This window comes from Acinonyx jubatus, chromosome D2 (genome assembly GCF_027475565.1).
Source record: "Acinonyx jubatus isolate Ajub_Pintada_27869175 chromosome D2, VMU_Ajub_asm_v1.0, whole genome shotgun sequence".
NCBI classification, from domain to species: Eukaryota; Metazoa; Chordata; class Mammalia; order Carnivora; family Felidae; genus Acinonyx; species Acinonyx jubatus.
The window spans coordinates 68456787-68479970 of record NC_069393.1 but is presented as its reverse complement, the minus strand read 5'-3'; the positions used below and the strand labels follow the sequence as shown (position 1 = coordinate 68479970).

The following is a 23184-nucleotide window of genomic DNA, read 5'->3' as shown; positions in this document are numbered from 1 at the left end:
GCAAATCCTTAGGCTCCCACGAGGATTAGGAAATCATCTCTTCACTCATGTGACCACTTACAGTCTTGAAACTCCAAGGAAGGTTTTGGCGGAGATGGCAGGGGGTGAAGGATCTCCAAAGAACGGCATGTCTGACTTGACCGAAGGCATCAACTCAGTTGACCCATGGCCCATTCTCAATGTTGGGAAGGGTGTGAGTGAGAGGAACAACATAGATAGGCAAGGGCACCGATGTCATTCAATGCACGCAAGTGGGGAGCAGCTTGAATAATCAGAGTACAGTCCTAGAATCCCAGGGACACTGAGACCTGGGAAAGTCTCTTGACCTGGGAAGCGGCCTGGCTCGCTCCCACTTCCACGGTGCCGTCCACATGATGGACTTTTCCTCTGCCCCCTAACTTAGCCCACCATCACGGGGAGTGGAATGCGGCAGAAAGGACCACACGCTGCGCAAAATATATGCTTTATGCTCTGGTCCTCACACCCACTCACACAGAAGACATACCATTAATAAGGACCAAAAAATGTGGGCTTCCTCCCAGAGCCACCTTGTACGGAACCCCTCCCGCCCTCAGCAATCCCCTTTACCATTATTTGGTTCTGCGTCCTGACAAAGGAGGAGGTGAAAAACACGGGCTCCTCAGCATTTACACATCGAAAGCCCGCTCGGCAAAAATAAACTTTCCTCTTGCAAGGCCTGTTTTAATCATTCCACCAAATGGCCTAATTTTTTTTCCCTTCATTTGCGGGATCCCAGCAATTTTTTACCGTGGGTGGTAACAAGAGTCTAACTGTTTCTAATTATTTAAAAAACAAAGCCACACACACAAAACCAAACAAAACAAAAAGCAAGGCTGCCAATTGCCAAGAGACTCAGAAGCCACAACTTCCGGTAATAAAGACTTTTCTTTCCAACTATCATAAACCGGCGTATCTGGAGAGCATCTGTGTGTCTGCTCAATGCCTCCCGCCCATGACGGGGGTGCGCTGGGCCCATGCACATGTTATAGAACAGAGGGAGCCGGCATGAGAGGGAGGTGAGCCCCTCGCCTTTGCAAACATATGAAGACTCAGCCTTCAAGCCCCAGCCCTAACCAGGCAGCGGAACCATGGGCACATTCTTTTTGAAAATTGTGTGCCACGATTTCCCTCTCTTTAACCATGAGGAAGACGGTACCAACCTGGTGGAAGAAATGAGTTAACAGATGAAAACCACTTCGGCCAGAGCTGCTCTATAGGAAGCACTCAATAAGCTACCACTACCTTATTTATATATAAAATGGGAAGGGAACAGTGTTAGTTTTTCTCTCATGGGGTAGCTGTGAGGGCAAAACAAGAATATTCTGAAACCCTGGAGCCGATGCCCCGAAGGACTGCAATTTCTAACAAATGGTGGGGAGTATTAATACTAAACCACACCCCCCACCAGGGGGCGAGTTCTTTCTTCCCACCAAAGAGATGCATTAAAAAATACCCACTGAGAATTAATAAGGAAGAGCTAACGTCGACAGATGTTTACCAGGTTCCACATACGCCATCTGCCTTACATATGTAGATTCACTGAAATCTCCCACGAAATGAAGGTAGATACAAAATGGGAAAACTTAGACCCCTAGGTGGGCTTCAGGAAGATGCGTGTGGTCATTCAGCTGGCCAGTAGCAAAGCCAGAGTTTGAATTCATGCAATCTCCACCCCAGGCTCCTGATCGTTTCATTACAATCTCTGCAATAACTACCACCAAGTACCGAAACAACGTTCTCTCGTCTTTTGAGGCAAGAGATCTCATCCGAAACAGCCTTGCGAGAATTACAGTTTTATCATTAAACCTGAAAGCCAGACTAACAAGTGGATTGTTTTCAGGGAGAGGAAATCCGATGGGAAGACTGTGCTATTAAAAACCCAGGAGGAGGAGATCGACACTGAAGAAGGCAGGAATTTCTTTGGGCAAACTTGAACCTCCATTTCCGCAAAACGGCCCTGTTCCACTCAACATGCAAAAAGAATCCAGTACAATCCTCCACTGTCCAACCTGGCTTTCTACCCCACTTGTTAATCATGCCTTGAGGGGGGCAGTAAGTTTAACTGCAGACAGTCAATTCGGTTAATGGAATTCTAAGCCCATCAGTTTTCAGCTGGGAGGATGAGAGAACCTTTCACTGTGTTTCTCTAAAGCAAATATTCAGTGCTTTCATCTTTTAGTGCCCTAACAGGAGATCTGTCACCCAAATAAAAAAAATAAATAAACCTTCTCATGTGGGTGTTTGTAGAAATGGTACCACGTCTCCAACGTCAATCAGACAAATGGCGAGGACTTTCAGAGAGGAGCTGAGCTTTTTGCGTGCTCTTCTAGAAGCAAGTTGGAGAGTTGTGGCACCGGGCCCCGTGCTTACACTTGCACCACGGGGGAAAAGAATGTCGCTGCCGCCTGTCTCAAGTCCTCTATCAGTGCAATCCGGATGCAGAAATGCAACTTGCTTCTACCCTGCTGTACTCCTCTTGTTCTGCCGAGGTACCCAGGCTTGTGTTGCTTTGCTTCGTGTGTGTTGTTGCTCTTGTCTTCCTTAATGGAAACCATTCATTCTTCTCCCACTTGGAAGTCACTCCTCTACAGGAATCTGTTGCCCGACAATGAAAGTTTCTTATCAGCAAAACTCGCTCGTCTTAGCTGAATCACCAATGCCCTGAATCTACCAAACTCTTCAGCCTGGCCAGCGAGAGGCTGGGAGGAGGGGTGCGGAGCCAGGAAAGTTGGGTTACTTTTGTAGAAGGCAGTTAGAATCCTTTTCCCCGATTCCAGGGGGCGTTTAGATGCCAGAAAGCCAGAAGGAGAGTTACGACTGTGTTTCTGGATGTCTCTCCCCCCTACAATTTCTGCTTTCTGCACCGGGTCACTGTTTCCACTTCTCAACTGGCTGCAGTGGCAGGTTTCCAAGTAATTACAAAGACGGGAATTAGATGACACAACAATTTACATGTGTACGATCGCTTGTACCTTCCCCAGCAGAATCCACGGCAAAGGCGTCATCTGCTGTCAAGTGTGACCCTCTGAGCGGGGCACCTTTGAGGTCACCCTCTGCTCATTTCTCAAGAGGAGGACAGGCACTCGCACAGGATCCTCATCACATACATGTCCCTGCAGTGCACTTTCCCCTAGGAAAGCATTAGCTCTGAACCACCACGGCCTTGCCACGCACGCCCCTGCTCACGCCCCTGCTTGTCCCAGCACCTGGGACGTACCACTGATCACGAAAGCACCTCAAAATCCCTGGTTTCACCTAAGTAATGGCATAAGTGAGGACAGCCTGGGAGAACCACGCTGGGCCACCAAAATCTACAGAAAACACACCATCTTCATTTTACACGTTATGTCTAAACCTTGACAATCTGTCCCGACATCTGCGAAAGAGTAATATAGATAATTCAAGGCGGAATATTCCAGAAGTTGTTTCATATCACATTGCCGTCTATACTGGTGGCAATAACGTACATCCTTTATCCTTGATTCATTTTTTTTTTTCCTTTGGTCACTGTCAAACTTAGCTTGAATTCCCCTAAATCCACGAGGTGGCCCAAAGCATACTGGGTACATGCCCAAGAAGAGCCAGTATAAAAGCCAGAAAATCCCACCAAGACTTGTCAATAACTAACGAGCTCACAAGCAAGGCACCCCGGTTACGTCTCGTTTCCCGAAGCAGGCACAAAGACCAGAGCAGAGATTCTGATAACCAACAGCGGGAAACGCACGTCTCCAAGAGAGAGACGAAGCAAGTCAATGCTGCCTTTCAAATGGTAAAAATGGTCACACTAAACCCCACGTCTCCTGTGACACACCTCCAGCAGATGGGTGTGTATAAGGCAATGGAGCCCTTCTGTATCCTGATGGCAGCGGTGGTAACACAGATTCACGTGGAAATTCACAAAACTATATACAGACCGAAAGAAAAGTCGATGTTGTTGGATGACAGATTTTAAAATACGGTTGACCCTTGAACAGCCAGAGCGGGGAGGCATCAGGAAAACCTACCCCACATCGTCAAAAATCCAAATGTAGGGGGCGCCTGGGCGGCTCAGTTGGTTAAGCATCCGACCCTTGATTTCGGCTCAGGTCATGAGATCCATCTGCTGAGCAAGAAGCCTGCTTGGGATTCTCTCTCTCCCTCTCTCTCTGCCCCTCCCCCACTCACGCCCTCTCACCCATAAAATAAACTGTTAAGAAAAATCCATCTGTAACTTTGTCTTCCTCCAAACTTAACTACTAATAGCCTATCGTTGACCAAAAGCCTTACAGATAACATAAACTATGAATTAACACGTATTTTATATTTTATATGTCACGTCTTATATACTATATTCTTACAATAAAGGAAGCTACAAGAGAGAAAACATTACTTAAAAAATTGTGAGAAAGGAGTGCCTGGGTGGCTCAGTAGGTTAAGCATTCGACTTTGGCTCAGGTCACGAACACACGGTTTGTGAGTTCGAGCCCCGCGTCGGGCTCTGTGCTGACAGCTCAGAGCCTGGAACCTGCTTCAGATTCTGTGTCTCCCTCTCTGTCTCTGCCCCACCCTGCTTGTGTTCTCTCTCAAAAACAAACAGATAACTATTTTTAAAAACAGAAAAGAAAAGAAAGTTGTGAGGAAGAGGAAGTACATTTGTAGTCCTGTACTGGACCCATCCAAAAAAAATCCACCTGTAAGTGGACCCATGCGGTTCAAACCCACGTTGTTCAAGGGTCAGCTGTGTGTGTGTCTGTCTATGCGTCTGCGTTTACTTATTTATTTACTTACTTATTTTTAAAACCTACATCTCAAAAGAACCTTGGTCACCAGACCTAAAATCAGGGGCACAAAAGCGTAGGTAGTAAGCGCCAGACTGAAAAATGGACAGTTGCAGGTGGCCCAATCAAGCAGAACTGCAATGAGGAAAGGCCAGCACGGGAACCCGATCTGAGTACGCGTTGCCGTCCCAAGCAGGGCAGGGCCAAGGAGAAAGGAGGTCCCGTTCCGTTTAGGAGCAAACACAGCCGCGCATCAGGACAGCCGCAGGGCCAGAGATGCCCCACTTCCCTTCGGAACCACACGCTTTTCTGAAGCCCGCAGAAGATGCGACAAGCGATCTTCTCCTCCTCCGCTCACCTCCAGCCGTCTTTCTCATGTGTTCTGGAAAAAGCGGCCAGAGGAAAGAAACATCGGAGCGACGGAGCTGTGAACAACCAACAGACCGGATGTCTTTCCGGGCGGTCACAAATGTTGTCTACTTTCTGCTGGAGGGGCTCCTCATTTTGCAGGAAGAGGGGCCCTGTCACCTGTCACCCTGGCTCCCGGAGAACCACCGGGCCTGCCAGAAACCCCAGCGTGGCGAGCCAGGCCTAGCAGCAGTGATCGAAAGCTCCCCGATCCCTCCGCCCCGGCCCCACAGCTCATGTTCCGTCCCACGTCCTCTCCCGCCAGCTCTGTTTTCCTAAGCAGCAAGAGGCCACGGCCGGGGTGCGGGGCTGCGGTGCAGGGGCTCCGACAGAGCCTGGCAGACACGGTGGCCGGCAGGGCGGGGAAATACACCGAGTAGGGCAGCCGCACACCTTCCATCACCCCTGCTTCTCTCCTTCTTTCTCTGGTGACTTTAGCTCCTTCCCACGGGGGAAGGAACGGACTCTCCCAAACAGAAACCTTCACTGTGGGCACAAGCAGTCCTCTTCTTCGACCTTCCCAGAGAGAAAGGCGGCCCAGCAGACGGCGCGCTCGCACTGGGTGGCACGGCCCCAGACACGTGCGTGAGCACACGGACAGGCACACGGGCCCCGGGAGGTTTCTAGCAAAGTTGAGAACTCCGTGGCTGTGCAAAGGCCACCTCCTTCCTCATTTTCAGCTCCAGCAGAGGGGGCCAGCGACTGATGGGAGAGGACCGCCACGGAAGGGACGGCCAGCACCTGAACCTGGCCCCACCAAGGATCCTAGGCCACTTCTATCACCTTCCTCCCGGCAGCAAACCAAAACAGGGCGGGGACATCTTTCACTACTGCCTGTTTTTAAGGCAACAGGCCTGAAAGGGGACTTTCGGAGATGTGATGGAGAAAGCTGGCAGTGTGTGAAATGAAGGAGGGAAAACGATCTATTTCCTGGTATTGCCTCTTGCTAAGCTCCCAGCAGCCGAGGTAATTAATACCCTTTGAATAAGGTGCAGAGGACTGGCCTGGTAAGGAAGGATGAAAACTGAGGTCTCCTACTCTGCTTACCTGACAATAATTGCCCAATAAAAATGAATAAACGCAGCTCCGGAGTCTGGGCTGAAATACGGTTCCTATCTGTTCTTCAAAGTCCACGCATCTACCTCAGTGACGTCACGAAAGACACCAAAAGCAGCACTCTGAGAAACAGAGAGATCACGGCAGACAGGCAGACACACAGACTGATGTGACAGGTAAGGTCACAACCACTAGTGTAAAGCATCCACTCCCTCTCTTCAGCTGCCGACCGAGTCATCTGATGGAGGGGGAAACGTGTTAAGGAATAAAAAAAAAAAAAAATCTGAAGGCTAATTTCAACTCTCCCTTGACACAGTTTAGCCCTTTAAAAAGTGATCTGCTGCCTCACAGAATTACAAAAGGGGAGGACCCAACACAATAAACCGTGCGGGTGATAACAGATCACGCATCAAAAGCCAAGTCTTCTCCATTAATGACCTTTGTCACATGGGATGCAAAGAAAACATGTGACTCACAGGAATAGGGGAAAGGAGGCAGTCACAAAGATAAGAGCCGTGATACAGCCTGGGGCGTCCCAGCGGATGTGAGGCGGCCCGAGAGGTGGGGACGCAGGGCAGGGGACACTCACACCTTCCACACGGGTGAGCTCCTCAGAGGCCCTCCGTGTGCTCGGTGTGCCTGGGCTTCCAACTTTGTAGACCAGCCTCACCGGGCGGGAGGAAGTAAGAAGTGAAAAGAATAGCATTCACAGCCTGCAGTCCAAGGAATGGCAAACACGTGGGGAATAGGGCCTGGAATGATCCTTTCCCGCTCTGGGCCTATTTTCCCTGTGCAAGCTGTGTCCAAGCTGGGTCAATCACGTAGGAAGCAGGCTACATCATGATGTGCTGGGAATGGGATTCCACTGAGGCATTAGGGATCCCAAGTTGGGCACGACAGTGTCCATTTCTACGACTGAGGAGACTAACGGGTAGAGGAAATCAACGCACTCATTGAACCTTCCAAGAATTCAACGGGACGCTTTCCGAGTAGAGAATGAGAGCAAGAGGAAATAACACAATAATGTGGGTGGTCCCACTAGCGATCCCACCCTGAGAACGAATCTGGCTCGGGGGGAACTTGCTGGTGCACTGGCACAGAATGGTCCATGGCCGTATGCACGAAGCTACGGGTTCCACGCATCATGAGGGCATTATGGAATGTCTGGACTCATTTTGCCTTGTCATTTCCAACTCACATCCGCTCCCGCCTGTGATGCAACTGCCCTGTAACAGTGGAATTTTAGAGACAGTCTGTTTGCACTGGGGCTATGACAAAGCACATTGAGGGAAACTCACGTCTTGAATGGACAACCATGAAAAGTTTTACAGAGAGTCTCCATTGCACACATCACACTCAGGAAGGTGTCTCCATCGCCAGAGATGTAAAATAAACAGAAAACAATTGCACACAGTATGAGGTGAGGCCCGTCTGTGATTTTTAAAACACACCTTTTGAAAGAATGGAAGGACGTCTGTCACAATATTAACTTGGCCTTTGAGAGGTACTTGTACTGTTTTCTCACTGCTTCTCTATGTCGTCAGAAGTAAGACGACAACTTAAACATTCTAGCTTAACAGAATGCTTGCCAAGTTGCAATGCAGAGACTTATAAAGCAAATACTTCCCTTTTAATGTACTTTGTTGTGTAAATCCAGATTTTCCATACATAACATGTATCGAAAGCTAGAGTATGAAGGAAATGAAGCAGTATCTACATTTGTTTCAGTGACTAATAAGCAAAAATAAAACTTCAGCTGTGATGCCACGCTTTTTAGAAATCAGACATATAATAAGCCACAGATTTATAGGATGTGGTCTAATAAACCTAAGAAAAGTTTCATTTCCTCCTCGCCAAAATGGTTCACTCCCTGTCTATGCGACTAGCTTTGCAAAGTTAGCAGACGTCTTTTTTTTTGTTAAATGTGTAAATTGAGAGATTTAACGAGCACCAACAATGTGCCCCCCTGAATACACGCGCGAGGGTGCGCGCACACGCACACACACACACACACACACACACACACACACACTCCCTCCCTCCCATATCCTTAAATATGAAATAAAAATAGGCTCCACGCTAGCAAAAAGGTAGGTTACCCAAAACACCAAAAGGGACAGCGTTTGCCATCTTGTTAATCCAACCACTGATCAGGAAAAACTTATACAACCCCCGAAAAGGGGGAAGCAGGGAATAAGGGAAGGATTCAGACAAAGAACTTTTTAAAAGGTTGCTTGCCAGCATTTCCGTAAAATAGCATTAACTTAGCAATTACGGGAAAAAACACTCTTTCTTATCTGAACGCACTTATGCCACGGGTCCCGCCCTATTATGGTCACTATTAGACATGTTAATAGCCCCAATGTAATGACTGTGTGGCTAGCTTTAAAAGGTATGTGAATAGCTAACTAGAAAGAAGTGACTCATGGCCGGCCAGGTGAATATTGATTTTCTTAGTCATAATTACTCAGTTGGTCTACCAACTTTAATTCTCTGGAGGGGAGGGCTCAAGGGATAGACTCCAGCCGCCTTGTAAGAAAAGACAGGGAAGGGACAACGAAAGTTAAGTATGGCTGGGGTACAAAGTATCCTGCGTGTGGCACTGGTGAATGCCACAAAGTCACCCGATGTGACTGTGAATGTCCTGAATCAAAAGCTTCCTCCCAGCCCCTGAGAGGGGAGAGTGTTGAATAGGACCCAACACATCTTCGTTAGCAAGTGGAGGATGGTTAGTATCTTCCCCTGAACCGTGTGCCGTTGCCATAGTCCTCATTTAACAGCAGTTTTAAGGCTACGCCCCTGTGCCGTGTGCTCCTCAGCAGTTGCTATACTTCCCTGTGGCTCACTTGCAAAAGGGGATCACAGCATCTCCCTCTCAGGGTTGTCGGCGGGTCCTAGAGAGTTACTGGTAGCTCAGTGCTTACAGGAAGTGCCTGGCCCATAGGGGGCGCTGTGTTGCATCTCACTCTGATCAGTACTTCCAGGGATCCCGGTAGCTGCCCCTGGCGAAGCAGGCGAGGCTGGTCTGCCACCCCCATCCCCTTTTACAGACACACGGAGTGTGTCACAGAGGGGTGAAGCCCTTTGCCAACAGAGGTGAGGGAAGGCTGGACTCAATCCTATGAGAGAGAGAGGACACACGTGAGCTAGGGCAGAGAGAGAGGGGAGAGAGAATCCCACAAGGGGGAGAGAGAGAGAGAGAGAGAGAGAGAGAGAAGCGGGACTCATCAGAAGCGGGGTCTGAACTCATGACCATGAGATCATGACCTGAGCCAAAGTCAGATGCTTAACCGACTAAGCCACCCAGGCGCCCCCTACTTCTGACTCTACTCTGGCGTGGGTTCTGCTGTGCTAACCCAGAGCCACCTGGAGCAAGCCACGCTGGGATTTCCCTATCCCACCGCAAATCCTGAACTAGTAAGTACTGCAAATAATACCTAAGTAGCTTTCGTGAAAACGTCCACAGCAAAGCAAGCCCATCGCATGGACACACATGCTCCTAGAACCTTGCCGAGTGTTTGTGCTGGTCGCCAGCAACTCTGGCCAAGCCCCACTTTGTACGCTTCCGCTCACTGGATGCTCACAGCAGCCCCTGTGTGACCCGCCCTTCACTGGCAGAGAGACTGAGGCACAGAGCAGCTACGTAACTTGCCCAAGTCCCCACAGCCCATGAGGGGGCATCTGTGTGTCTGGCCTATTCCTGATTTAGGGATTTAGACCCAATGCTGGAAGCGGGGCATATCAGGGCTTCCCCCAGAAGAGGTTTCTGTGTCCTGAGGGCAAAGCGGAGACATGAACACAGTCGCTGGCCTCAGAGATCTTGAGTTATAAGGAAGAAACCCAGTCTTTCTGTTTCATTTTCCTCATACTCAAAATGGGTGCCTAGTTCTCCTTTATCTGCCTCGTAACTCTGACCAAAGATTAATGAGTTACCATTTGCCAGGCCGCTGGGGCAGGAATAGCTATACGTGCGGTGTGTGGCCTTATCATCCAGGGTCAGAATGGACAGCCGGCTGCACTTGTTAAAACCTGGGCCAGGGAGGGGCTGCTGAGAAAAGGCTTCGCTCAGGCCATGGGCTGGTGCACACAGAGGGAGGCCTCCCTGTCCTGTCACACCCAGACCCAGTAAAGAACACGGGCCTTACGTGTTCACCGGCCCAGGAAATTGGAGTGCAGGCACCATCGTGGGTGGAGAAGAGGGCGTTTCCAAAGAGACCAGGAACATCTTCAGTTTTGTTTACATCTGGCCAAAGCGGGGGCCATCACACAGGAAGATTTTCACAGGACACTAACACACCGAGTTACTAACCAAAGTTAGGACACGTTGAGGTGCACGGAAGCACCCTCGGTGTCGCCTCAAGTGGGAAGAAGATACAAAAGTGTAAACAAAGTATGATTCCAATCCTGTGGAACACTTTTAAAGTTTCGACACAGGGATGACGGGGAAGAAACACAGGCAAATATTAAGGGATTATAAATGGGTAAAACGACGGTGGGGGTGCACATTTCCTTCTCTATGTTTCTCCACATGTTTTCAGTTCTCTTAAAGGGCTGCCTACTACTTCTTACACGAAAACAAGCCGGTGAGGATGAACGAGTACACCGTTGCTCTCGCTGAAGGCAAGACGTGTGTACCCGTGTTACATATTACTCTACGCCTAGGCCTGTTCCCTGTTCCCGGAGTCCCAGCGCCCAGCACAGCCCCGGCACGTAGTAGGTGTGCTGTAACTGTTTTTTAAAAGATAGACGTTTCACTAATTGGCTCTTAAATATTCACTTTTCTTAAAACAAAACAAAACAAAACAAAACCTAGCATTAATACAAAATCATTTGCCATTCAGGTCTCAAGAGTTACTTAAAATTTTTTTATCTGCATTGACTTCTGCTTTTCTGAGAACGAAAGCATGTTCTACATGGTCTTTATGCTTTGAGACTACTAATTTGAAGGGAACTGTCACTCCCAAGCACGGAGCAATATGGGGTATTGACATAGTATTGAATTATTTAAAAGAAATTAACAATGCTTCCTGTCCTTGGACAAGCGCGGCTGCGAGGAAAGCCATTCACAGCTGCCTCAGGAAGGTATCACTCGCTGCAGAGGACTGAGCATTTCTCAGTGCCCTGAATTCTACAAGAAAATCCTTAAGTTCTAAATAATAACAAAGGCAAAGTCGAGGGAGTAACTTCTCTTCCCCTGGGAGCTGTGAAACGTCTCAGGAAATTATTTCCTGGGGGTCAAGTCTAATGGGATAACATCATTCTCACGGAAGCTCCACATGACCCTGGACCATGCAGCCTTTACGGGGAGCCAGGCACCTTGGGTTCACGGGTGCACCACCCTCCACCCTCTCCTCGCAAACTAGCATTCTTATGGCTATGATAAACCTATCGGTGATCAGAACACCCAGACATCACGGCACCCAATGATGTGACGGCAACCCGGAGGGAATGTAGGGGTCACGGTGGGTGCAGCCTGCCCTAACGCGGGGTGACCTTTGGACGGGCGGTTGCATTTCAGAGCTAGCTCATCTCATACCGTCATTCTGCTCCGAGACCTACCTCCAAACACCAGGGCTCCCCAACCTTTTGTAGGGAGTGGCTCCTTTTCATGTCCCTGAAGACTTGAGTGCTGACAGTGAAGTCTGAGGGGGGGTAGAGGTGCTGACAGTCATGTCCCTGAGTGCAGCAAGGGAGGGGGCACTGCTGCCAGGAAGAAAGGGGAACAGAGTGAGGCTTGGGAGGGAGGGGGACGCGGTCACCAAGGCATTCATGGCCCCCAGCCTGACTTTCTTCCCTAACCCACGCTTCTCTACAAACTCCGAGCATGGTTCCCGATGCGACCCCAGGACTCTTCCACCTCCCTGCCTTCCAGCTTGGGGCCCCCTGTAGCAACATCTTAAATACAGCCTCCTTCATGCAACCTTTCTGTTACATCCCTTCCCGCTGTCCCCACCTCTGCCCATCCTTCCCCCAGTGGACACGGCTGCTCCTTGCTCTGAGCCAGCTGGCCAGCATTTTCTCTCTCTCTCTCTCTCTCTGTCAACTTACCTTACTGAATCTTCTATTAATTTAACCAAGTGATACTGCTGATAGTTCTACCCTACAAAAATGCAATCACATACGGTTCCACCCAATACTAATCTAGGGCTATCTGGGGATCTGTCTAGTCACCTTCTCCTCTGCCGGACTACGATTTTGGAGAGGCAACTACGTTTACATCTCTGGACCCCTCGAAAAGATCCAGCAGCACACAGGTATGCGTGCTCAAGAAGCAGGTGCTGTACTCAATTTCAGCCCGGCTGGAGCCTATCATGACAGCTGCTTCCTTGACTGCCGACCCTGTCGGGGGCTTTAGACAGGAATGTGCACGCTGTTCCTCAACTCCTCACAACCACCCTGTGAGGTAGGTATTGTCATGCCCATTTTACAGAGGAGGAAACTGACTCAGAGACGTTAAGGAGCATGCCCAAGGTCACACAGCTAGTAACTGGCGGAAGGGGAATAGGGACCAGGTCTCGGTCGACTCACGGTGCTGCTGTGTGCACTCGTTTGCCTGTCCAGACATTCCCTGTTACTCTATAAATGGGGTAGAGATTTTAGGGGGCATAAAGAGACCTGGGGTCCAAGAAAGGCTATTTCACAACAGAGAAATACCATTCTGATTGCCTTTTAAAAAAGAAAATGTCTATGCCCTTTGTATGCATGTGATGACTTCTCTACTCCAGTCTTTAAAAGGGTTTATATGAAGAAAAAAAAAGTGCCATAAATAAATTCTTCACCCTTCTTAATCCTGAATAACAGAATTCAGGACTAAGAGCATGAGACTGAACTGAGCACAAAACCCAATATCTTATGTTCTGATTTCATCAAATAGCAGCAGAATGAGCATAATGGATGCTAAAGACTCTGGGAGACAGCAAATCGATGGAAATAAAGGACGAATTCTATAAACAGCAACTGTATTTCCAGAACAATTTACATGGCTACCATATTACCTGGTCCTCCCATAGTGGCAGCAGGGGGGGGGGGGGGAGGGTGTCCAGGAGGATTAAAACCATCCAAAGGCCACATGAACTCCCCAAATGGGAAGGGGTCACATGGCCTGCAAGCTGGTGATACTCCAGGGTCCTAGCTGGCTGCAGCTGTCCCTGTCTGGTCTCGGAAAGCCACCATTGCCGGAAGCCCCGAGGTCTGCCCCCCAGAAAGGGCAGCCCAAGCTCCCAGAGGTAGCCCTGGTTGCCCATGCCTGGAGGTCTCTGGTCTCCGTCTGGGAAACAGAACGCCCCACTCTGCACTTCCTCACACAGCGCTCATTTGTAAACAGGAATGTGAGTCATTAGGCAAGCAGGAGTCCATTTTCAAGATCGGCCCAGCTTTACAACTAAGGTAATCTCATTCTGCCTTGTCACAGCGGTGACTCACCTTACTGTCTCCCATCAGAGGTGACATGGTTTAACCCTCCAACTGTTCCTGGAAGGAACCCAGCAATATGAGGGTTGAAATCCCTGTCTGCTCACTCTGTTTTCTAACAAGGTGCTGAGAGCAAAGAGGCAAGGCCCCCAAGGGCAAGTGTCCCAGAGGAGTTTGGGAAAGAAATGTATCTAAGGTTACCATAGACCACAGCATCTTTATTGTCTTCCCATGGCCTTTCCTCGGGTCTATACTCCCACAGGGGCCTGTGGCTTATGCGGATATGTTACTTACACACACACACACACACACACACACACACACACTTACACACACACCCCTCCATCTAAAACCCAGATCTGCCATTCCTGGAAACCTCAGAGCCAAATCTGCAGGTCATTTCAACCAATTCTGTAGGAGCTCCTAGCTTCGAAATGTGTAAAATTATCCTTATTCCCTTCTTGTCTTCTGGGCGTACCCTGCTTTTCTTTTTTTCTCATTTCTTTAAATGTTCATTTCCAATCTTTTGGTATAACGTAAAGTCTTCTAAGCCACTTCAAATTTTGGAGGATGAAAAAGATGGCTTCTAAACAAATTCAAATGTATATACAACTACAAAATCATTTTGTACTGAGAAGGAACTGTAGCCGAATCTCCCCTTAATAAATATATAACTCATCAACGGATCCTAAAGATTAGAAAGCAGGCATCCACTGAGTTTTATGCTCCGCATCCATTCGTGCTTTTTCTGGTACCAGTACCTTGAATTACTTAGGAGGTACAACCCCAACTCTCAAGCCACGTGGACCCCTCGGTCCAACTGCACTCAACGCATCACATCCCCGTCCACAACCACTGGTTCAGACGATAAGATCTCTCTGGACTTCAACCTGTCTTCATTAGGTGACATCAACCCAGAGCCAAGGAGAGAAATGGTGTCCTGGTAAATGGGGGCCCCTGGATCCAGCCATGCCTGATGCATGCCACCCGTGTACTTCTTTGTTAGGAGTTTGGGATCAATACACTTATTTTGCTCAGGTCAGTTTGGATTGGGTTTGGAGAGAGAGAGAGGCATCTTGACTGGAGTAGTCTAGGTCACCTTAATCAGACTGACCTCAATAATTACCCACCCACGGATCAAGGGGTAATGTGGAAAGAAATGGAGACACTTCAGAAAAAGTAAATGAAAACCCCGTGAGTTTCATGGTCCTGGCATGATGAGGAGACTATTATAAGGCAGTATTTTGGAACAGGCACCTGGCCCTTTTTAAAATAAGAATGAATATGGCTTGTGGCCTGGGATGGAGAGAGGGGCCTAAACCACAACACCTACAGGAACTGACACTCAGCCCCCCTGCTCCTCTGGTGCCTCCGATGTCACTGGCTACACTGCCCTAAGATGTGGTCTCCAGCAAGCAGGAGCCACGAACACTTAACAGCACCAGATCGGCCTCCCAGCTTTCTCCAGAGGCACCGCCTATTTGTGACAGACGATTTCGAAAGACACATTGCGTCTGGAGAAGGTGAAGGTACGAAGCTGTGGCATGTTAAGAGAGAAGGCAGACGGAGCGGATGGCGGGTTTCAATTTCCCTGGTGACCCAGCACCTGATGACAAGGGGTGCTGACCAGTTCTGGGCCACGGCCACACGGATCAAGCATCAAGATGTGTCACCAAAAAAGTTGTGGTGACATTTGTGTATTCTACTATTTTGTCTCTTTGCGAGCTTATAGCTCCTTCCACAAGTGGTTGGGCAATATTTAAATATTAATGCAGCAGAATGGAACCCAATGAGCTAGAAAGTACGGTTTGCTTTGCCAGGAAAAATAAAAAGGAAAGGAGGAGTTGAAAAGCATTTAAAAAACAAAAACCCGAAAAAATATGAAAGTCTCCAGAGATAAAGATTTCGCATGAAATAATGTTATTCAGATCCAATATGGCAAACAGCTGCTACTGGCTGTTGGGAGAATTGTGAGCCCACCTCTTAGAAAGAAAAAACCAGAAGTTTTAAATTCTGTCTCAGAAAAGTGTGATGTGATGGTTAATTTTATGTGTTGACCTGACTATGCCATGGGGTGCCCAGATATTTGGTCAAACGTTATTCTGAGTGTTTCTGGGGTTTGGGACAAGTTCAACATGAAAACTGACAGACTAAATAAAACCGATGCCCTCCGTAATAATGGGGGTGGGCCTCATCTAATCAGTTGAAGGCCCGAATAACAAAAGGCTGATTCTCCCCCCAAAAGAAGGAGGAACTTCTCCTTTTAGCCTGGCTGCCTTCAAGTGGAGCATAGGTTTTCTATGCCTTCAGACTCAAACTGCAACCTTGGCTCTTCCAGGGTCTCAAGCCTGTCAGCCATTGGACATGAACTACACCATCAGCTCTCTTGGTTCCCGGGCCTTCAAAAGCAGACTACACTACATCACAAGCTCCCCCATGTCTCCAGCTTGCCTACTGCAGATCTTGGGACTTGCCTGTCTTCATAATCGTGTCAGCCTTACAATAAATCTCCTTATACACACACACACACGCGCGTGCGCATGCACGCACATCCTATCAGTTCTGTATCACCCTAATATATTTGGGTTGTATTTTTTATGTGTTTTCTCCCCCCAAGCAAGAGGGAAAGGATTATTTGTGGGTCTCTAAAAGAAACCAGAATTGTGAATTTCTAAGACCCAACGAAATGGGTCTTAGAAATCATGTAATCAATTTCTTTCACGATTTTATTTTAAATCTCTACGTCTAGACATAAAAGGACCCACCCAGGACTATACAGAGAAGAACAAAGCAAAACGGAGACTTTAAAAACTAGGAGTTCAGGGTTCTATAGAGAACATGGAAGAATCGTATTTTGAAACTGCAGCATCTTTGGAGGAGTAAGAAATCCATTTGCGAGAAAAGCACTGGCAAGAGCCATTCCATTAAAGAAGCAAACTAGCAAAATCACAATTTTTTTTTAATTGCTAAGAGGGTAAAAGCCTCATATCTCTTTATCACGTATTCACATATACACACATGCATACAAACAAGGATGCCAGAAAGCAAATAAGCCACAGCAGCCACCTATCCAACCGTCCGACCCGGTAAGTAAAGCCCACATACACATTTGTGACCTTGGAAAGAGAGTTCAGGTCTGCACGGGTCACGCTGTTCTAGCTTTAACCTCCATCAATAATTCTCACCTCTTGAAGGTGAGGGAACTCTGGTGGGGACTAATTGCATTTGAAATACGTTGCCAACCAACTTAACACAGACGCAAAGAAAACTGCAATCAGAGCTACAAACAAGCCACCATTTTTGTCATTAAATGGTAAAGCCAAACCACGACACTGTCGCTGACGTGGCAGGTGGAAAGTAACGTCTGACGTTCACGATTATGTTCCAAAACTGGAAGTGTGTGTGAGTGACGAAGTGTGAGAGTCTACAGGTGCATATGTGTGGGCACATGTGCGTAGACCCGCGTGCACGCACACGTAGGCGGATGGCATTGAATATGGAAGCCAATGGCCCATGGCCGGGAATGGCTAGTGGACAGCTCACGTACTGAGACTCCTTCTTCTTGTGCCATTGTCAGTGACCCTGAGCCATCCTGCTCGGAGGTGGCATGGGGCAAAACATGATCACCGTCCCTACACTCAAGGGATAGAATGAATGAAGTCAGCCTTGGCCCTCAGGGACCACATCGTAGTGAGAAAGAGCAGGATCCAAATGGAAGGCAAAACAGGATGGACCCAGAAGAAACCCATGTCAAGTGCATCCCTACACTCGCCCTTGTACACAGCACAGGTCACCTCGTCTCAACCTCAGCACAGAAACAAAGGCAGGGCCTCAGAGCCACTGCCACCTACCTGGCTGTGCGCCCCGCATTTCTGAGGGCCGGTTTGTCACGTCACTTGAGGGTACCCTCTAAGGGCCCTGCCCACCGCCCACAAAGGCTCCAATTCTGCAGGGCTAGCAGAATACAGAGGAGGGGAACTCACGAGGTGCTCAATTGGCTCTAAGGACAAATCCAATGTGCCTCAATTTCTGGACATGGCCCTTATATAACAAGGGGAGAGTTGCTGAAGAAAGTTATATCCAAGGGGAAAAGGCGACACGTGGGCAGGAAAGCTTTCTTTTACGAGATAAAAGCTTCACATGGCCCAGAAAAATATTTTAGGGATACGGTATCATGAATGGGGTTTGAAGCGTCATTTCAAAAGATGCTTATTGGTTAAAAGAAAATGTTGCCAACCTGCTTTGTTTCCTGGGAGAAAAAAAAATACTTCAAAATAACAAACGTTGAGAAGCTGGAAATAAAACATATATAGTTTTCATTACAGTATCATAAACAACGAAGGGAAAGAGGGTATAAAACAGTTTATTAAACTGCTTCGAATTCTGTGTCCCTCTCTTCTCCTCTCTCTTTGCCCCTCCCCCACTTGCTCTCTGTCTCTTTTTCTCTCAAAAATAAATAAACCTTGAAAAAACTAAAAATAAAAAAAAAGTTTATTAAAGAGTTTAGGATCAAGTAAAAATAACTTACTTGGGTAGTTCTGAATACGAGATACTTTTACTTTTCAGCTGGTATGAACACTATATGAGCTTTTTTTTTTAACATTTATTCATTTTTGAGAGACAGAATGCAAGCGGGGGAGGGGTAAAGAGGGAGAGACACACGCAGAATCCGAAGCAGGCTCCAGGCCCTGAGCTGTCAGCACAGAGCCCAACATGGGGCTCGAACCCACGGACCACGAGATCATGACCTGAGCTGAAGTCAGGACACTTAACTGACGGAGCCACCCACACGCCCCCTAAATGAGCTTTTTTTAAGTAAAGGTCAAGGCTCTACTGGGACGTAAGGTAATAACTCCAAACGGCTAACCTTAATATTGGTAAATTAGCCAAGGCACGCAAAAAAATGAATGAAGTTCTAACGGATGTCGCTGGAACACTCCGTGGAGTCTTTTCTGAGGCCATCCTAATTCCTTGGAAAGCCAGACACAAGCGGAGTGCCAGTACATCCCTCCCATCTGCCTCCTCAGGCAGTGACGAGGTTCCGCGCTGACCTCAGCACATGGCAAGGGAAGCTTCTCCCTGCAACCAGGCTGCGTAGCCGTGATCCGCATATGGATGTGAGAGTCCCTGCCCCTAAACGTGCAATCTCTCCAGACAGACAAAATGCCGATGAGCTCAAGAAAAACCATGCTCAGCAATTAACTTCGAGAGAACGGGAGTTGATCCACAAGGGCAGGCGTAAACTATCAGCCCGTCCACCTCGCCCAGCAACGACTACGAGGGAAGAGCTGGAGGCAGAAGCTGGCGTCCAAGAACCACAGGCCGCAGAAAGCTGTGTGAATCCGGCTAATAGAGGGTATCTAATGATATCTCATTATGATATGAGATATATATGATATCTCATCAAAGGATGAGATTCCTGCTAAAGGGAGGTTCCTTGTCCCAGACTAGCCTTTGGGCAGGCATGCGGGTCCCTATCGGGCCACCTTGCGCCACGAGCAGCACTGTGCAAACTCCAGGAGGCGGGGGGGTGGGGCGCTGGCTAGCACTTGGAGCCTCTACCAGCCAATCTTCTCCTTAAAAACCAGCAGAGCTCCTACAGGGGCTGGGTGTGCCTGGGGATCTAGCTCCCACTCGGGCAATTTGGAGCGCTTCACTCTGCAAAAGAAAGCAGTGTTGGTAAACAGCACCCCCCCTCCCCTCTCAATGGAGCCCAAATGTTTTAAAATGCAAATAACAGGTTTCTGGAACAGCCCTGGAATCTCCCCTGGAAATGTTTCATAATTCACCTCTTGTTAGCCACAGGAGCCCCAATTACATTTCTTCTTTTCTTATTTCCACTAACCGATTATTAGCATTAGATACCATACTATTTTCTGCTAATATGTTTCCTGACAACATCAAACTCTGGAGGGTCTTCTTGGTGCAGTAACTGAGTAACTGTAAACGAGGGCGGATTTATGAGAAAATGTTATTTAAACCTTCTCAGTATTTATGAAAGCAAACCATTTTGGTTGAAATGCACTGTACTAATTGCACAAAAATTTGTTAAATTGACATAGTTTGGTAAAAAAAAAAATTATCCCCAAATATTATGAGAGGAGGGATCACATTGGAAGGATGGGAGGATATAAATATTCAAAAGCAACAGATTCCTATAGGCAGGACGGATCCAGACGCCATCTCATTCAGAATGGGGAAAGGTACTCGACAATTTGGGGAAAGGCTGGCCAGCTCCATTCGCTAGCATCCCTGGTTCCAAAATGACACCGGCCCCTTTCTGTCATCCCCAGAAAGAATCACGCTATTGTAAGATAACTTAAGAGGCCACCACTGTTGTCATCGGGCACAAGCCTGGGGCAACCACAGTGGGTCTAAGGGCGGTGGTGATGTGGCAGAAGGCAGAATTGTTTTTCTCAAAGTGGACCCTGCCTGGTCAGCTGCTTTTGTTAGTACAAGTCAGGTTAAAGAGAACCTCGAGAGGGGCACCTGGTTGGTTCAGTTATGTGTCCGACTTCAGCTCAGGTCATGATCTCGCAGTTCATGAGTTCAAGCCCTGCATCGGGCTCTTTGCTGTCAGCAGAGTCGCCTTCAGATCCTCTGTCTCCCTCTCTCTACTCCTCCCTCCCTCTCTCTCAAAAAAAGAGAGAGAGAGAGAGAAACTTGAGAGAGGAAAAAATTCTAAATATGTGTATTTGTGTGTGTGTGTGTGTGTGTGTGTGTGTGTGTAAGGCAACAGAGACAGTACACACGTGGACTGGAGGAGTCAAACCATCTTATTCCTGTTTCTTCCCAGCACTAAATGGGCAGACCCACCTGCTAACGTACAGAGAGCCCAGAATAACAACCACAGAGTGTCATTTAGATGGCTCTGAAAAAACACCTAATTTTCAGGGTTCTCTCAAAGACCATTAAGGGTTCCCTGCTTCTTAAAGCAAAACTCATCTTCCTAGGTCCAACCTGCGCAGCCAATAAAGAAAAGAAAAAAAAAAATCACATTTTCCTTGAAGAGTTTCTCCTCAGAGTACGTAAGGGACATTAATGCCCAAAACAGTCGTGGAGGCTGGTAATCAGAAGTGGTTACAAGGCAGCTGACCCCGGCTGGGTTTTGCACCCTGAGCACAGAGACTCTGCCCTCCGCCACACCAAGCCACAGCACAGATGGGCAGCCAGCGTGTCAAATCTGGACAAAGTGTATTTTCCTCTCTCCAGCATGTCAACATACCTGGGCCTCTGAATATTTACAACAGGTAAAACCAACAACCAAAACATGAACAAACAAGCAAACCGCATACAGAGCAAAAAAAGACTCCCCAGGCTGGAAATAACCTCACCTGATCACAATCTTTTGGATGCTATTTGCGCGATTAGCACCAGAGGAGAAAATGAAGACAAAGGAGATAGTACCATCAGGGGCGTGCCTGAGTCACCGGAGATAATGTCTTAATCCTTAGCCAACCCACAGAAAAAGTCACCAGCAATAGTTACTACTCTAACAAATGAAAAGCCTTGGGCTTCAGAGGGACCACGACTGTTCGGTCATGTTCACCCAATATTTGGTTCCAAGTAGAATCTGTTGAGGTTATTAGTATTTGCTCAACTATGAAGACCACCCACAGACTTGGAAATCTGTGCCCTGTAACAGTATTCAGCATAAGAGCACTTCCCCAAAAAAGTGGGGGGGGGGGGGATAATTTTGCAAATTAAAGCAAATATGGTCTAGCTTCTATTTTTAAAATTCTGAAGTTCACCATCAGCTGATGAGTAGATCAACACAGTGTGACCCATCCACAGGATGGAATATTATTTGACTATAAAAAAGTAATGAAATACTGATAGATGCCACAACGTAGATGAATCTTGAAAACATGCTAAGTGAAAGAAGCCAATCACAGAGGACCACATACTGTACAATCTTATGGGTATGGAGTTTCTGGGGCACCTGATGGGCTCAGTGGGTTGAGCGTCTGACTTCGGCTCAGGTCATGATCTCACAGTTCGTGAGTTCGAGCCCCGTGTCAGGCTCTGTGCTGACAGCTCAGAGCCTGGAGCCTGCTTCGGATTCTGTGTCTTCCTCTCTCTCTGCCCCTCCCTCGCTCACCCTCTGTCTCCCTCTCAAAAATAAATAAAATCAAACAAAAAACAAAATAAAAATACAGAGTTTCTTTTGGGGAGGACGAAAATGTCCTAAAACAGTGGCGAAGGTCGGAAAACTGTACATACACCCAAAACCATCAAATTGTACACTTTAAACGAGTGAACTGTAATTAAAAAAAAAAAAATTCTGGGGGCGCCTGGGTGGCTCAGTCGGTTAAGCATCCGACTTCAGCTCAGGTCATGATCTTGCGGTCCGTGAGTTTGAGCCCCACGTCGGGCTCTGTGCTGACCGCTCAGAGCCTGGAGCCGGTTTCGGATTCTGTGTCTCCCTCTCTCTCTGACCCTCCCCCGCTCATGCTCTGTCTCTCTCTGTCTCTCTCTGTCTCAAAAATAATAAATAAACATTAAAAAAATTTAAAAAAAATTCTGATGTTTCCATTGGCATAATTGCCATGATCTTATCTCTAACTGCTTTTTATTTGAATTCTGAGCACGCTTCGTTTGAAACAAACGCACAACTCTGGGAAACAGGCAGGATAAGAGTTATTATTCCCATTTTACAGGAAGCAGAGGTCCAGAGAGCTTCTATTTTCTTTCCACTGGCTGGCTAGGTTTCCACAGGGCACAGGGAGGAATGTAAATTCGGGAGGGAAAGGGTGGGGTCATAGGCCTTATCATCCCCCAAATCAGGGAGGGATTGATAACCAGCTCTTGCCGGACGTCTAGAAATTTATATGGTTGCGTCATACACACATGCTACTAAACAAAAGACATTGGAAAATGGCACCTGGATTACTGGAATGCAATTTTCTCAGTAGCATGAAATTCAGGTTAAACAATTTAGCTCAAAAAGCAGGGGAGGGGGAAGAGTCATTTCTTGAGTTGATATCCGGTGGGGTGAAAATACACCCAATTAGATGTGGCCATATAATTTTCACATCAAACATCCTGTGCTCCCAAAGGCAACTAATGGCACAGCTTGCTGTGGATTTTCCCAAGTTTTCAAGAACAGTGACAGCCCTCTTCAACAAAGCCATTTAACATAACAGAAGGTTAAAGTGGGAACCACAAACACTTGCTTTTCTTAATTTACACCTTTCATTTACTTCCCCAGAAATGTCACGGAGGAGCCACGAAAAATTTATGATGCATTGTCAATAGACGGTTCCTTGTAAGAACAGCATTTTGAAAGCAAAATGGGAATTCTAGAACGTAATCTGGCGCTACACCTTGAAAGGCAGACAAACACAAACTTTTGAGTACGCTAGGAAGAGCAGGATGATTTGTTTTGGGTCTCTCACTTGGAAAAAACAAAAGATGATTACAGGAGCGGAAGACTAGGGTTTCTAGGGTTTCGAGAAATGCAAATGGACTGACTTCACACGCTCTCTCTTCCGCTGACCAGGTAGATCTAAACGAACCCACTGCGGGACCA

The 23184-nt window shown here is 47.6% G+C and overlaps 1 protein-coding gene across 33 annotated transcripts in view; it reads right to left on the bottom strand.

Moving 5' to 3' along the window:
• TCF7L2 (transcription factor 7 like 2) overlaps positions 1-23184 on the bottom strand; it is a 205252-nt gene that overhangs the window by 67718 nt on the left and 114350 nt on the right. For 13 of the 33 annotated variants that reach the window (XM_053207154.1, XM_053207152.1, XM_027063069.2 and 10 more), the window contains one exon: positions 11802-11945. The exons of 17 other annotated variants lie outside the window; for them this stretch is intronic. In XM_053207154.1, coding sequence (XP_053063129.1) covers positions 11802-11945 — 144 coding nt within the window. The remainder of the gene's footprint in view (positions 1-11801; positions 11946-23184) is intronic. 3 more of the 33 variants (XM_027063070.2, XM_053207151.1, XM_027063104.2) reach the window with 1 other exon arrangement.